The sequence below is a fragment of the Stenella coeruleoalba genome (assembly GCF_951394435.1).
Source record: "Stenella coeruleoalba genome assembly, chromosome: 21".
NCBI lineage: Eukaryota > Metazoa > Chordata > Mammalia > Artiodactyla > Delphinidae > Stenella > Stenella coeruleoalba.
In genome coordinates this window covers 19,293,401-19,307,986 of record NC_137167.1, presented here as the reverse complement: position 1 = coordinate 19,307,986, position 14,586 = coordinate 19,293,401, and the positions used below count along the sequence as shown (strand labels likewise).

Below are 14,586 nucleotides of genomic sequence, written 5' to 3'. Positions count from 1 at the left end.
TATTCCTCCTTGATTTATGGGAGACTTTTATTGTGCACTGATCTCCAACTCCCAGAAAACCTAGCATAAAGTTTCTTTAAATAACATTTGCCTTGCATATCAATTGGTTGTGTAATTTTGAAATTAAAACTTTTTCTGATATGTGCATTGAGAGTACATCTTAGCTTTCTGTTTCCCATGTGCGGAATGAAAGCCTGTCTTTCAGGCTTATGGTGTGATGCTGAAGTAAGGTTATAGAATCATCACATTGAAGTGGATCCCAGTACTGGAGAAGAAGCACTTTTCATCTTAGGAATCTTGCAGTTAGGATTTCCATATTTTCAGTACTGACACTTGTTGATGAGTATTAAAAACTCATTTTTCCCCATGATAATGTTTCATGTGCAATTCCCTCTAATATCACTATTCACCTCTTAACACATTTCCGTGTATCATGGGGAAGGGGCCCAGCAAACCATCACTGGCCACAGGCATCGTATTTATTGTAGAGAGTTGAATGAGTGAGCCTTTGCGTCGTGTTGTAGGCAAATCCCTATGTTTCTTAGTCATTTCAGCAGCACCCGGAGGCTCTGAATCTGCCCTGGTTCTGTGATGAGACAGTGCTGGAGAAATGTGCATTTTCAATGTGCTCTGTTGGTCTTGAGACAAATTAGGCCTGAGTTCACTGAATCCTTAGGTTGCCTGCAACCTCCCAGCTGTTTGGTCAGGGTTTACCTGAAACTTCAGAAAGCTTCTGTTGGAAAAGAAATTTGACTTTAACTTGATGCAGGTTGAGTATAGCTCCCCGTTATAGAGGTTATATATTGGTGATAGTATGTTAGATAAAAGGGGTGGTGAATTATCTAAATGGAAAGAAATGGATATTTTTTTCGATGACTGCTCTGGGCCAAACCCTTTGCTCAGGTGCTTTATGTATATTATATCATTTAATTTTCTCAGAAATGTTCAGGTGCTTTATACATTGTCATTTACTCTTGCCAGTAACAACAGGAAATTTGTTAGCTACAGTTTAAAGCTTCCTAAGTGATTACTTAACCCACACACATAGCTGGTAAGTTGTAAAATTGAGATTCAAACTCAGGTCCCCTGACTTGAATCCTGGCCCTTTCTGCTCCACACACTGCAGGCTTTCAAAATTCTATGGAATGTTGGTTCTGAAAGGCAGAACAAATCTGATTTGTTAAAGATTCACTTTGTAAGTTGGTTAAAAGTTTGGTTTACTTTTTAAAAGTTTTTCTGGGGCATTACCTTAGCCAGTTTTATGGTAGAGGGAGAAGATCTTTGTGTCCATCGCCTGCTTTTTTTGGCCAATTTTATGTTGCTTTCCAGTGTTCTCTTAGGATATGGCCCTATTTAATTTAGTTTTTAATCCACCTAGTGTATGTCATCAACATGGGGCTTTACGTATCTCTAAGGGAAATTATCCACTTATGACTTTTTAATAAATTTACTTATTTATTTTTGGCTACATTGGGTCTTCGTTGCTGCACGTGGGCTTTTCTCTAGTTGCGGAGAGCCAGGGCTACTCTTCGTTGCGGTGCACGGGCTTCTCCTTGCGATGGCTTCTCTTGTTGTAGAGCACGGGCTCTAGGCACGCGGGCCTCAGTAGTTGTGACTTGTGGGCTCAGTAGTTGTGGCTGGTGGGCTCTAGAGCACAGGCTCAGTAGTTGTGGTGCATGGGCTTAGTTGCTCCGCGGCATGTGGAGTCTTCCCGGACCAGGGCTCGAACCCGTGTCCCCTGCATTGGCAGGCGGATTCTTAACCACTGCGCCATCAGGGAAGTCCTGCACTTATGACTTATTAAGCAAAGAAAGAATGGTCCTGGTGGGGAATAGTCAACGTACAGGTTAGGAGCATCGATTTTGGAGTTTGATGTGGTTTCACATTGTAGCTCCGTCCATTCATTGGCAAAATAACCTCAGGCAAGTTACTTAGTCTCTATGAGGCTCAATTTTTCTTTAATGGGAGAATACAAATTATAGCTTATGGTGTTGAACTTTGTTCTTTGAGCACATCTCAGGCTCTCATTTCCTACACGTAGAATGAGAACCTTTATTGGGTGCCTACTTTGTGCTCTATATGACAGTGATGGTTGGGATTTAGAGAAGGAAAGACACAGCCCCTGGCCAAACCTAGTGCCTAGTACAGTGGGTAGTATTAGAAGGTAAACAAAAAGGGACTGTTAGGTCCTCAGTTGGGAGTGTGTATAGACTCCCTATCCTGCTCATGGCAGAGTAGGGTGGTGGCGATGGGGAGAGTTGTCAAGGAAGGGAAGGCTTCTAGGGGAGAGAGCATGTTAGTCACTAGCTGAAGCTTAAAGATCAAGGATGAATGCAAGGGTATTTTGGGTGGAAGGAATAACGTGTACAAAGATGAAGAAACATTCTCATTTAGGGGACGCAGGGTAGTGAGTATCATGGGAGCTGGGGGTGCAGAACCATGAACAGTAAGGAGCAAGCTGAAGAGGGTGGCAGGGCGGCCACATCCAAAAGGCGTTATTTGGAAGAGTCGACTTTATCTGCGAGACGGAGGGAAGCCTCCTTGGACTTGAGAGAGATCGCCTTAGCAGCGGACTGGGAGGTGAATTGGATATGGTTCCAGGCATCCCAGAAATGATGCAACCTGTACTAAGGCTGATGGAGAAGGGTGAGAATGACATCCAGAGGGGCTTAGGAGGTAAGAAAGGAAGCCCCTAGAAATAGCTTTCATTGTGTAAGTTGGGTGCCTGGGCACATGGTGGTGAATATGAGAAGAGCTAAGTTTTGAGATGGACGGGTAAAATTAATCTGAGTTTTAGAAACTCCTTCATGTTCTTCTGCTGTGAAATGCAGTATGATGAAAGTATCAACCTTGTAGGGTTATTAGGATTAAATGAATTGATATGTGCATTTCGAACTTATTTTTCATTCTGTAAGGTCTGTAGGTTGATCAGTAAAAATAACAATAATATTATTGTCAACATTGTTAGGTCGAGGTGCCTGATGGATGCTAAGTGAAGCAGAGGAAGAAAGAAACTGAATATGTGGGGAACTCGGGAGAGAGTGTTGGCTTGGACATGAGGACTTGGGATAAAGCGGTGTTTAGGTGGCAGTGGAAAGAGTGGACAAGATCATGTGGGGAGAGTGTATGGTGAGAAAGGGCCAAGTTGAGGACCCTTGTGATGACCAGCATTTGAAGGTATAGAGAAGAGCAGGACCCAGAAATGGAATAACCAGACAGATAGAAGGGAAACCAGGAGAGAGCTCTGTGAGAGAAACCAAAGAAAGATGGTGGAATCTTCGGCGTTGGAGACCATGTAGAGGGCCTCTACGGAAAGGGCTGAACGCTGTAGCTTGAATTTAATTTGTGGCATCAGTCACCTTGGGAACAGTTTCCCTGATGGGGACAAAAGGCAGATCATGACGAATCAAAGAGTAAACTATGAAGAGTTTAAATTTCTTTATAGTAAAAATGAAAACTAAATGTCCATCTGGCATATCTGCTTAGACAGAAATTGTGTTTTTCTGCATACCTAACCGCACCAGGCGGTGGTGTGGGGAAGGTATGATCTGGACTGAAACCTTCATTATTTTTTCCACAGGGTTCTGCTTCAAAAACTGCAACCATCTCAGGTAGGAGTCTAGCCAAGTCCAACTGCTCCATTTTGAGGAAAACACCTGGTCCGAAAGCCAAAGTGGGACCTTCTGCTTCATGTTTGAGGCGGAATAGTGACAGTAGAAATCTCAACTCTGATCGAGCCGTATCTCCCCAGAGGATAAGGCGTGTGTCCAGTTCTGGTAAGCATAAAATAATTCAGTTGTGTTTTATAGCAGCTTATGAAGTATTTGAATGTAAAATTAGTCCTATCAGGCAGCAGAGAGACCGGTTTTGGTTATAGAGCTCTAATGCATTGTGTCAGTAAAGCATTTAGCCTTTTGTGGACCAGCATCTTGCACAGGGAAGACTGAAAAAGAAGTCTAAGACACAGCCCTGATCCTTGAGTAACGTAAAGGCTAGTTGGGGAGAGAGAGATGTGCATAAAGCAACGTAAGAGCTATTCAGAAGCATGCATACACACACACACACACACACACACACACACACACACACAATTGGGCACTGGTTATACACGAGTCATTTCACTTTTTTCTTTTTTTTTTTAGTTATTTCTGAGATATACATTTTAAAGTAATAACTACAATGATGACTTATAACATTATACCAGAACATATAAGATTTTTAGAAATTTCATGTAATGTCTGTCATTTCACTTTTAAATGTTTTACAGATGGTTAACTGCTTAATAATACTGGTGTGATATACTAGTTTCATAATGTGCCCACATCATGTATGAAGAGACTAGTTTTTTTCTTGAATTTTACGGAAAGATGTATTATAAAATCTTCAGGGATGTGAGGGTGACTAAGAAGTTAAACTTTTCTACTACGAACTTTGATTTATGTTGGTTTGTATATTAGAAGTAGTAAAGTCATGTTCGATTTATAAAATCTGAGCGCTTCCAAAGTAGCTGTTAAATGTCTTCCTAAATTGGCAGAGGTTTGCATTTCTCTGTGTTAAAATAAGAACCGGAAATGGGAAAGGCAGCCCTTTTCATAGGGACTAAAACAAAAAGCCTGCTGGCCGTTCCAGTTGACCAGAACACTGCAGGGAATACCCCTCGTCTGAGCAGGTACACCACTGAGCAAATGAAAGGCATGTCAGATAGATTTAGAAGTAAGTTCCCTTATAAAAATAGTGACTGCTGTTGAATGGTCTGGGAAAAAAAAAAAGTGCCTCAAGACTTATGTGTTCACACATGTGAGAACATTTTGCAGAAACTAACAAAACCAACTAAATCCTCAGGGGATCTCTTTACCTGTCTACACCTTAGTATTTTTAGGTTTTATTGTCCAATCCTGTTACGAAGCTGTCATGTGAGAAGCTTATAACACGCAGACGTGTTTTAAGGGTGATTTACTTAGGTTCAGGCCTAAATAAATCAGGCCTTGTGCACCAAGGTCTTGAGGGTCCTGGGGAGCAAACCCAGGAAGAGGTATGGCTGGCAGAAGAGGGATTTGCACACATTTCCATTTCCATCCCCAGAGGAACTGAGTGGGAAGGAGGAATTTGTCAGCTCGAAGTGTTCATCCTTTGGGAGGAAAACAGAAGAGGCACTGACGACATTGGGAGAAGCAACAATCCTCATTTTGGATGTTGCCACAGTTTGGGGAGTTGGGCATAAGTGAGATCAAAGCTTTGGTTCTTACTGTTGCTGCCATACAAGGCTTGTGGATTTTCCAGAGGACGGGGAGCCCCTTCCCACTCGGGTGTCAGCAGCACCTGTGGCTTGGCGGCCCAGAGGGCCCTGGCCGCTGGCATCCTGGCCTGTTGTTGGAAGCGCTGCGTCTAGCACCGCCATGGCCTCAGGGAGCTGCATGAGCTAGTCGTTTCCGCTCCCCGGGCTTCTGTGAAGTAGGAGGGTTGGAGAATGTCAGGCTCCGTCAGCTTTTGCAGTCCTTATCTTTCTAGGGACAATTTGGAGCTCACCTAATTTTCTGAGTAGTGGCTGCTACTAGTGTGATTCTCTGGACCACGTGGTGCTCGAATCCCAGAAAACCTGAAGCGCACACTTTTAAGAAATTAGGCCAGTACCCAGGATGTATTGTAAATGATGGGATTCTTTTACGTAGATGATCCCACCAAGGAGTGACACAGTTTTGAAGTCCCTTTACTTTAGGCTACGTAATGCCATGCCTTAAAGAGGGAAAACTAGGTCTGCTTCGTCTTAATGAAAAGACAGAAAATTTATTGAGCTTTTATTAACCCGTATAAATAAGCTTAATAACTAAGCTATGCATTCAGAGTTTTCAATCCAAGTTAAAAACTAAATTATCTCTTACCTGGTGATTTTCCATATATAAATGGAAAAAAAATCAGTGTAAACAGAAATTTTGTGGATTTGCATTTGAGTTTTTTTATTTTAATGGTTGGAAGACTAACTTGATTATATTGTGTTATGTTTTTAAAATATTACTAGCAACTAACTTGTTTGGACGCTCACAGTAGATTGAGAGGTGTTTTGTCGTGGAGAACAGGAAACTTAATCGTCACAGAGTTAAAAGTAGAACAAAATCAAGAAGCAAAAACAATGTGCTTTTGGATCATTGAGCGCATATTGCCATTTACTGTACAATGAAGTGTTTGTGTCTTAGAAAATTGAAACCAAATGGATATCCTCTGTGCTCATACAAAGTTAGTCTCCTGAAAGGTAACCAGCAGAAATGTTCCAGCCAACTTGGGGTTTTCAATAAATCCTTTCAGAGAACTAAGTAGAAAACCAGACGTGGAGTTGAAATTGCCATTTTCTTGAAGCTTTGAAATGAATATGAGAAAGAATTGTAATTAAACCCAGTGGCACTTTTCCATTTCACTTGTCAAAGTCTGGCAGTTCTAGTGTACAGCATGATGACTGTAGTTACCTCTGCTGTGTAATATATAGGGAAGTTGTTAAGAGAGTAGGTCCTAAGAGTAAATCTCATTATGAGGGGAAAAGAAGTTTTCTAATTGCATCTAAATGAGGTGATGGATGTTAACTAAACTTACTGCGGTAATCCACTTCACAATACACGTTAAGTCAAATCATTATGCTGTACACCTTAAACTTACACAGTGATGTATGTCAATCATCTCATTAAAACTGGAAATAAAAAAGTACCTTAAAAAAATCTGGAAGTTTGGGGCTTCCCTGGTGGTGCAGTGGTTGAGAGTCCACTTGCCGATGCAGGGGACACGGGTTCGTGCCCCGGTCCGGGAGGATCCCACATACCGCGGAGCGGCTGGGTCCGTGAGCCATGGCCGCTGAGCCTGTGCGTCCGGAGCCTGTGCTCCGCGACGGGAGAGGCCACAACAGTGAGAGGCCCGCGTACCGCAAAAAAAAAAAAAAAAAAAAAATCTGGAAGTTTATCTGAAACCAGATTATAAGTGATTATAACAAACCAGATCTAAACTATCTTTGTTTCTTTGGAGTCTGTATGTGTTTCAACCACTTAATTAAATAAGATGAGGTAAGCAAGGAAAACTATTTCTAATAATAATTATAATGCCAGTGATAGAAGCTCACACTTATTAAATGCTTACCGAGTTCCAGGCTTTGTCTTTATCATTTCACCTATAAATTCATTTAATCCTCATAAGAGTTCTGTGAAGAGGAAGCCATCACAGTGAGGCTAAATAATTTGTCGAGGTTATGCAGCTAGAAAGTGGCAGAGGTAGTACATTCAGACCAGGTAACAGGACTCTGGAGTCCATGCTCGTAACCTTCACGTTATTAGTCTAAAGAAACACTTTCAGTCTGATCGTGAGTTTTGGAAAAATTCAAATTCTTACGCTCAGCTGGATGCTTCGGAAACTGTGGCATTTCTCTTGTCGAGCTCTTGACTTAACGTTAGATATCAATTTACCATGATGGAAATGATTTTACATGGTCATTGCAGATTCACGCTGCTGAATAAATAACTGCTTAGGAAATACTTTGAGATCCAGTCAGGCACCTTCAGAGAGCGCCTGCCACCCTCTTTCAGAAGTAATACCAGTTCTTACCAGGTTTTAGATTATAAATATGTGTGTTCCTTCATACACACATGTAATTGACCTGCCAGTGACCAGCCTGAGCCAGGTAGGATTACGGAAATAGAACAAAATATACCCTCCCAACCCCCGCCCTGGGGCTCCTTTAAACTGCCTGGGGAGGGTGAATGCATGTTCCTGCAGCAACCAACGAGCAGCACAAAGGGATCTGTAAGGGGTGTGGAAAAGGCCCTTAAGCGCTTTAGGATTTGGAGGAAAAGAATGTTCAGGGGCCCATCTGATCATAGCAGAGCCTGAAGAAAGGCCTCATGAAAGAGATGTTTCTCTAGAAGAAAACTGAAGACCATTTCAAAAGGGTAAACCTTCCTGTTAATTCATTTTATTGTCGGTTAGTAAAATAAACATCCCAAACCTGTAATGACTTGCCTACCCTTATAAGTTTCTCTTCTTTCCTGCTCAGTTGTTTTTGTGAACTGATTTCTTGTTCATTTAGTGTTAGATTGATTTTAAAATCATTTCAATTTACTTTTGTATCATTTTGGCCTTTCTAGGCAAGAGTTTGAGAGATAGCAAGCGAAAGTATGAGAAACTTCACGCTTTGCATACGAAAGTATGCAAACTTCACGCTTGCAGAAGTTAATTAGTAAAACCCAGAAATGATCATCTAATAACTATTTCTAAAAGCCAACTTTAATGTGTTGCTTATAGATGTTTCTGTATTTGGATGTAGTTAAACCACGTTTTAAAGAACGTATCTCAATGTTTCTTGCCATAAGAAAAGTAATACTAGTAAGGTGCTTTGAATGCTAATGAAAGCTGTTCTAAGATTTCTGAATGGATAATTCTCATAACTCATGAAGTATACGTACTGTGATTACTCCCATTCTACAAATGAGGATTTTGAGGTTTTGCAAGTTTAAGCAACTTGCCCAAAGTTACAAAGTTAATAATTGGTGGAGACGGGGATGAGGCCCGACAGCCTGGTCCCGGGGTCTACGCTTCTGACCTCTGTCCGTTGCGTACACGCAGTAGTTCTGACACACTCACTTCGTCATTTAACAAGGATCTATTCAGTGCCTGCTTGTGCTGGGAACTGTTCTAAGTGCTGGGCATGAAGAGGTGCACAAAAGAGACAAATTCTTGCCCCTGTGGAGCTTAAATTCTGGTTGGAAAATCAAACACGTGGACAAAATGTTTAGTGTGTAAGATAAATGCTAAGGAGAAAAACAAAGCAGGGAAGGGAGTTAGATCTTTAAATAGGGTGACATTTGAGCCAACACATGGAGGTGAAGGAGGGCAATATTTGGCTATTGTGGAGGGAACAGCAAGTGCGAAGATCAAGGTGAAGAAGTGGGGGGTGGAGCCTGAGGACCAGTGAGCTGCTGTGTGTGTGTGGGGGCGGGGGCAGCTGGCCAGGGACTGGGCATGAGGCCAACCAGGGAGGGTCTTAGAGGCACCTGGGAGACAAGCGTCTTCTCTCTTCTTCCTCATTTACATCTTCACTGTGAATTCTTGATCGTTTTGCAGGCGTTCCACACAATTCTGCTCACTTGGCAAGTAATTCTGAGAAGACTGTTCCAGATATGGAATGACTCATAAACTGTGCAGTCTGTCTTATTTGTCCATTCGAGAAATGCTTTGAGTGCCTGCTGTGTGCTGGGCAGCCTACTAGATCCTGAGAACATAAACATGATTTATAGGTCCTTTTAATGCACTCACTGGTTGGAGGGTGAGGTGAAAGGCGGGTGGTTTCAGAAAACCATTTGAGGGCAACCTCTTCATTCTTCAAACCCCAGCTGAACTGTCCTGTTCTCTGTGATACTTTGCATTTATTACACTGTGCTATAATTATTTCCTTCCATATCTGGAAGATATCCATAAGGATAGAGCCCAGGTCTTAGTTATTTTTATATTTTCCAGCTCTCAGCACAGTGTACCTCTTACACAACAGGTGTAAAATGTTGTCTGGCTTGATTTGAATGGAAACTTCTATGAAGTACTATGTGTCCACAGTAAAGGGAACACCACTAACTCAGCCCAAGGGAAGGCTGGAGAAGGGTGGTGACATTGAACTGGCCTTGGAATGTGCGCATAGGGGTTTGCCAGGCATGGAAGGTTGCTGGCTTTCCCTGGGGTGCAAATGTAGCCTTATGAAAGACCTGGAGTGTTGGGGGAACATGGTGGAGGGCAGGGTCAACATGCCTTGAGTAGGCTGTGTGTTGGGGTAAGTGATGGGTGAACCCCAAGGAAGGTCGAGGCAGATTAGTTCTAATAGTTTAGGCACAAACTTATAAGAGTTACACCAGTATTTGGTAATAGAAAGCAGAGTGAGGGACTTCCCTGGTGGCACAGTGGTTGAGACTCCGCGCTCCCAGTGCAGGGGGCCCAGGTTCGATCCCTGGTCTGGGAACTAGATCCCACATGCATGCCGCAACTAAGAGTTAGCATGCCACGACTAAAGAGCTGGTGAGCCGCAACTATGGAGCCCGCCTGCTGCAACTAAGACCCGACACACCCAAGTAAATAAATATTTTTAAGAAAGAAAAAAACAAAGCAGAGTGAAAATATTAAAAATGTTTTGGAGGACAGGGGTCCGGTCAGCTTCGCTGGTGGTGAAGAGTCCCAAGTGTCTCCTCAGCTTTCTTGTCTGGGTGGCCATGGGGTGAAACAGGGACTAGAGCAGCAAGAAGAAATTGTCAGAAAGAGAATGATGGGTTAGTTTGGGGCATGTTGAACTTGAAGAGACTGAAGACTTGAGAAAGCACCTCAAAGGCGTGTGTGCATGTTTGAGGCTTAAGACTGTAAAAACACGTGGAGGGTGAGGAAGCCTGTGGGAAAAGAGCTGGTAAAGAGATGAAGGACGGGGATGAGGGACAGCCAGGCGATGGCAGCATCCAGGTGTGTCCAGGGCACAGGCAAGGTAGTCTTTGAAATAGAGACGGGGGTGCAGAGGGTGTAGATATAAATCCATTTGGAGATTAAATAGTGGGAGTTAAGAGTGCAGATTCAGACTAGCGCCTGTGGACAATGGACAGCTTCCTCCTTCAGATTTTCTGGCTCATTTTTATGAGGTTAGGTGATTTCTTTCAGGGGAGTTCGTGCAGATTTTATTGATTTATTTTTGTAGCCCTAGAAAGGGAAATACACTGAAGACAGGGTTCAGTTTTGAGTCACAATGACCTCGTCGTTCAAAGTAGCTCCGCTCATGAACCTTGGCTTCTAATGAGACAGGAGGCTCCCCAGGTGCCCACCTCAGTTCATATTAGGAGTTTTCAGTGTGAGTGCCAGGTGAGCTCACTCACGACCAGGTCAGTACATTTGCCGGTGAACATGTGAAGAACCTTGCTTATCTTCGTGGTACCTGGGAAAGGATGCAACCTGTCTAAGCCTTTGACTTACTACACCCTTAGTTGCGGGACACATGTTCCCAGGCCCGTGACTCAGGAAGTTATTTTTGTTTAATCTCTACCTGAAGCAGCAGACACCTTGTGAACATACTTGCAGAAACAGGTACTGACAGTATCACCATGAACACTATGCTTCTGTGTAATTTGAGTCATCATGAGAACCTTGTTTTGTGGGATGTTCTTTTTTCTCTGTCAAATTGCTGCCCTCTTAAGAGAGACTTGCTGTGTTTCTCTTGTGACTCACCTGTACTGCTATGACTTTATCTTTTGAGTTTACTCTCGAATCTAAGCAAATGGTGATGGTTATGCAGAGTACAGTTTCTTGTACCCTACTGATATAATATTGGCTTAGCTAACTCAAGAATGTGACTAAAGTCACATTTTGCAATATATAAATGTGAATACATACTACTGAAATTCTGCATTTTGGAAGGTAATTTGTTTCCTTGGCAGACTGAAAGTGTAAACTGTGCAAGCCATACTCCAGAGCCTGAGGAATCGTGGGATAAGTAAGACATGATTCGTGGCCTTAAGGTACCAGCCAAGATGGGGCAATGGCAAGTTCATCCCTCAGCACATCTGTCCTTATAGTACTATAAAAAAAGAGCTGTAGGATTTCAGAAGAGGGTAAGATTACAAATATCAAATTTTGTTGAAATTCTTCCTTGGAATAATAATATAGGTAATTCTGTAATATAATAGAGGTATACCTTTATATTACAGAAGGGCCAGTCTTGGTTTAGTATTGATGCTCTCTGCTGTTTAATTTTTGACACTGAAACCCCAGAATTAAAAATAAGAAGAATACATATGGATTGGGTTGTTTTTCAGGACGTGGCTGGTACACTAGGAAGTAGAAATGAAGGCACAGTTGGGGTTCAGAGTATGGAATATAAAGATTGAGGACAGTCAGTACAGAATGTGTGGACATACGGAGGAGGGCAGGTGGGCAATTAGGATGTGATGCACTGGTGTGCAGGCATTCAGCAAAAAGAAGAGGTTCCGACAGAGCCCAGGTCTGTCTGTGTCGAGAAAGGAATGTGGGAGGCATTGTCCCAAGCAAGGTGAACCTTACTCTGCCCCTCTCTTATCTTGAATTTAACCAGTTAATTTGAATGTCACATCAGGTTTCCAATGTCCCCTTCCCAGCAGGCTATTTAAAAAGTGTAGCACTTTAGAAGTGGGAAGGGGTGGGCGGGGAGAGAACATCCTTAATCTCATCAATGCCCAATAGTCTCTAACTTCACAATTTATAGCTATTCAATGCCTTTTCTTTTTACATATTCTCATGTACATATGCTTACGTATTTCTAATGGGGACAAACAGTTCCTACTGTTTAAAAACCCCATGCATAACAGTCAATAGGCACTTCCTTAGTTGATTGAATTTTCTTTTTCATTTTAAAAGGTGTGGTGCCTATTTTCCTAGATTCTTAAAATTTTAAATATTCTTTAAAAATATGGTTTAAAAGGACTGTCGTCATCATCTCAATGTGCTGTGATTTATTTCTTCAGACTTCTTTGAACATTAGGTTGTTTCCAGTGTTTTTCAGTATGTTAAACAACTCTACACTGAAGAACTTTGTATATCAGTACTACGCTGTCCAGGTAAATTACTGAGATACATTCCTTTAGGTGGAATCAGAGGGTGTGAGCATTTTTAAGACTTTTGATACACGTTGCCACGTTGCTCTTCAAAAACAGCGTGCAAGTCTGTGCTCCCACTCCGAGTATATAAGCATGTTTCCCAACACCCTAGCCAATGTGTATTTTTTTAATTTCTTTTTTTTATTGAAGTATAGTTGCTGTACAGTATTATATAAGTTACAGGTATATAATATAATGATTCACAGTTTTTAAAGGTTATACTCCATTTATAGTTTTTATAAAATATTGGCTATATTCCCTGCGTTGACATTTCTAACACCCTTGCCAAATATTCACTGTTTAGGAAAGTGCAAAATGGTATCTTATAATTGGAATATGCTTGGCACTCAAATACCTGTTGGGTTAATGTAGATACAAGGGTTACAGTGCTGAGGTACAGAAGTGAACGCAAGATGAAAACGTGCCCTCTGTGAAGTTACATTCTGCTGGGAGAAACAGGCTATTCATAAGTAAATAAGGTATAAAGGATGTTTGACAGCGTACAGTACTAAAGAGAGAAAAACTACTAATGCAGAATGGGGGGTGTGAAATGTTGAGGTGTATGGGCATGGGAAAGAGAGAGAGAGAGGTAGCTTTTGAGTAAAGGCCTGCGGGGAGCCAGCTGTGTGAACATCTGGAAGAAAAATCACACCAGTCAGAGGAAAGAGCCAGTGGAAAGCCCCTGAGGTGGAGCTTAACTGACAGCTCTTAGGAGTAGCAAGGGATGAAGTAAGGAAAAGTGAAATAGGAGATGAGGTGTGACGGGTAGTGGAGAGCCAGATCATGTATAGTCTTGAAAATCATAAGGACTTCGGCTCTTAACCAAAGTGACTTTAATTTTAACAGAATCACTGTTACAGCTGTGTAGAGAATACACTGAGTGGGGGTGAGAGACTCAGCAGAAACATCCATGAGGAAGCAAGGCTATAATCATGGCAGGAGGCTCTGGCTCCACAGGGTTGTGGAAGGGCTGGGTGGGGGGATGAGAGGGGGCCAGGTTTAGATATACGTGTTGAAAATAAAGACAACAGGATTTGCTGTTGGAATGAGGGTTGAGAGTAAAAGAAAGGAATCAGAGATAACCCTCAATGTTTCGGTGTGAGCCGTGGCAGGATGCTGCTGCCGTGAACTGAGATGGGGAAGGATGATGGAGACACGGATGTTGGGAGGTGGGTGTCGGGATCTCAGTTGTACCGACATCACGTTGAGAAAAATAATAGGTACATACATGAAGGTGTAGAGTAGAAAGTTGGATTTACAAGTCTAGAGTGCACAGGAGAAGTCTGGTCGAGGGAGATCAGTTTGGGATTCATCAACAGTTAGCTGGTATGTAAAGCCACTCGACTGGATGAGATTGCCCAGAGAGGAAGTACAGAAAGAGAACAGGTCAGGGGCACCTTTGGGGAATTGCATGGAGTCTCTGAAGTACCTCTGGGGTCCTCTTCAGCTTTAAAGGGCTAGAGAGTGGAGGAGGAATCACAAAGGAGACCAAGAAGGAACAGCCAGGAAGGTAGGAGGGAAGTCAGTGGAGAGTGCTGTCCTGGAGGCCAAGTAAAGAAAGCCTTTTAAGGAGAGAGGATGAGTCAACTGCACCAAATGCTGTGGACAGGAGCATGTGTACGACACAGATCGTTTTAAACCAGAAGGCTGTGCGTTTACTTAACAGGAAGATAGAGGTGGGCAGTTCCTGGGTTGGTGGTTCAATAATGTCATCTTGGGGCTTCCCTGGTGGCGCAGTGGTTGAGGGTCCGCCTGCCGATGCAGGGGACACGGGTTCGTGCCCCGGTCCGGGAAGATCCCACATGCCGCGGAGCGGCTGGGCCCGTGAGCCATGGCCGCTGAGCCTGCGCGTCCGGAGCCTGTGCTCCGCAACGGGAGAGGCCACAACAGTGAGAGGCCCGCGTACCGCAAAAAAAACAAAACAAAACAAAAAAAATAATGTCATCTTTCTGTCCTTCCACTCGTC

The 14,586-nt window shown here is 42.8% G+C and overlaps 1 protein-coding gene across 2 annotated transcripts in view; it reads left to right on the top strand.

Moving 5' to 3' along the window:
- MTUS1 (microtubule associated scaffold protein 1) overlaps positions 1-14,586 on the top strand; it is a 159,916-nt gene that overhangs the window by 57,180 nt on the left and 88,150 nt on the right. For both annotated transcript variants that reach the window (XM_079909039.1, XM_079909038.1), the window contains exon 3: positions 3,581-3,776. In XM_079909039.1, coding sequence (XP_079765165.1) covers positions 3,581-3,776 — 196 coding nt within the window. The remainder of the gene's footprint in view (positions 1-3,580; positions 3,777-14,586) is intronic.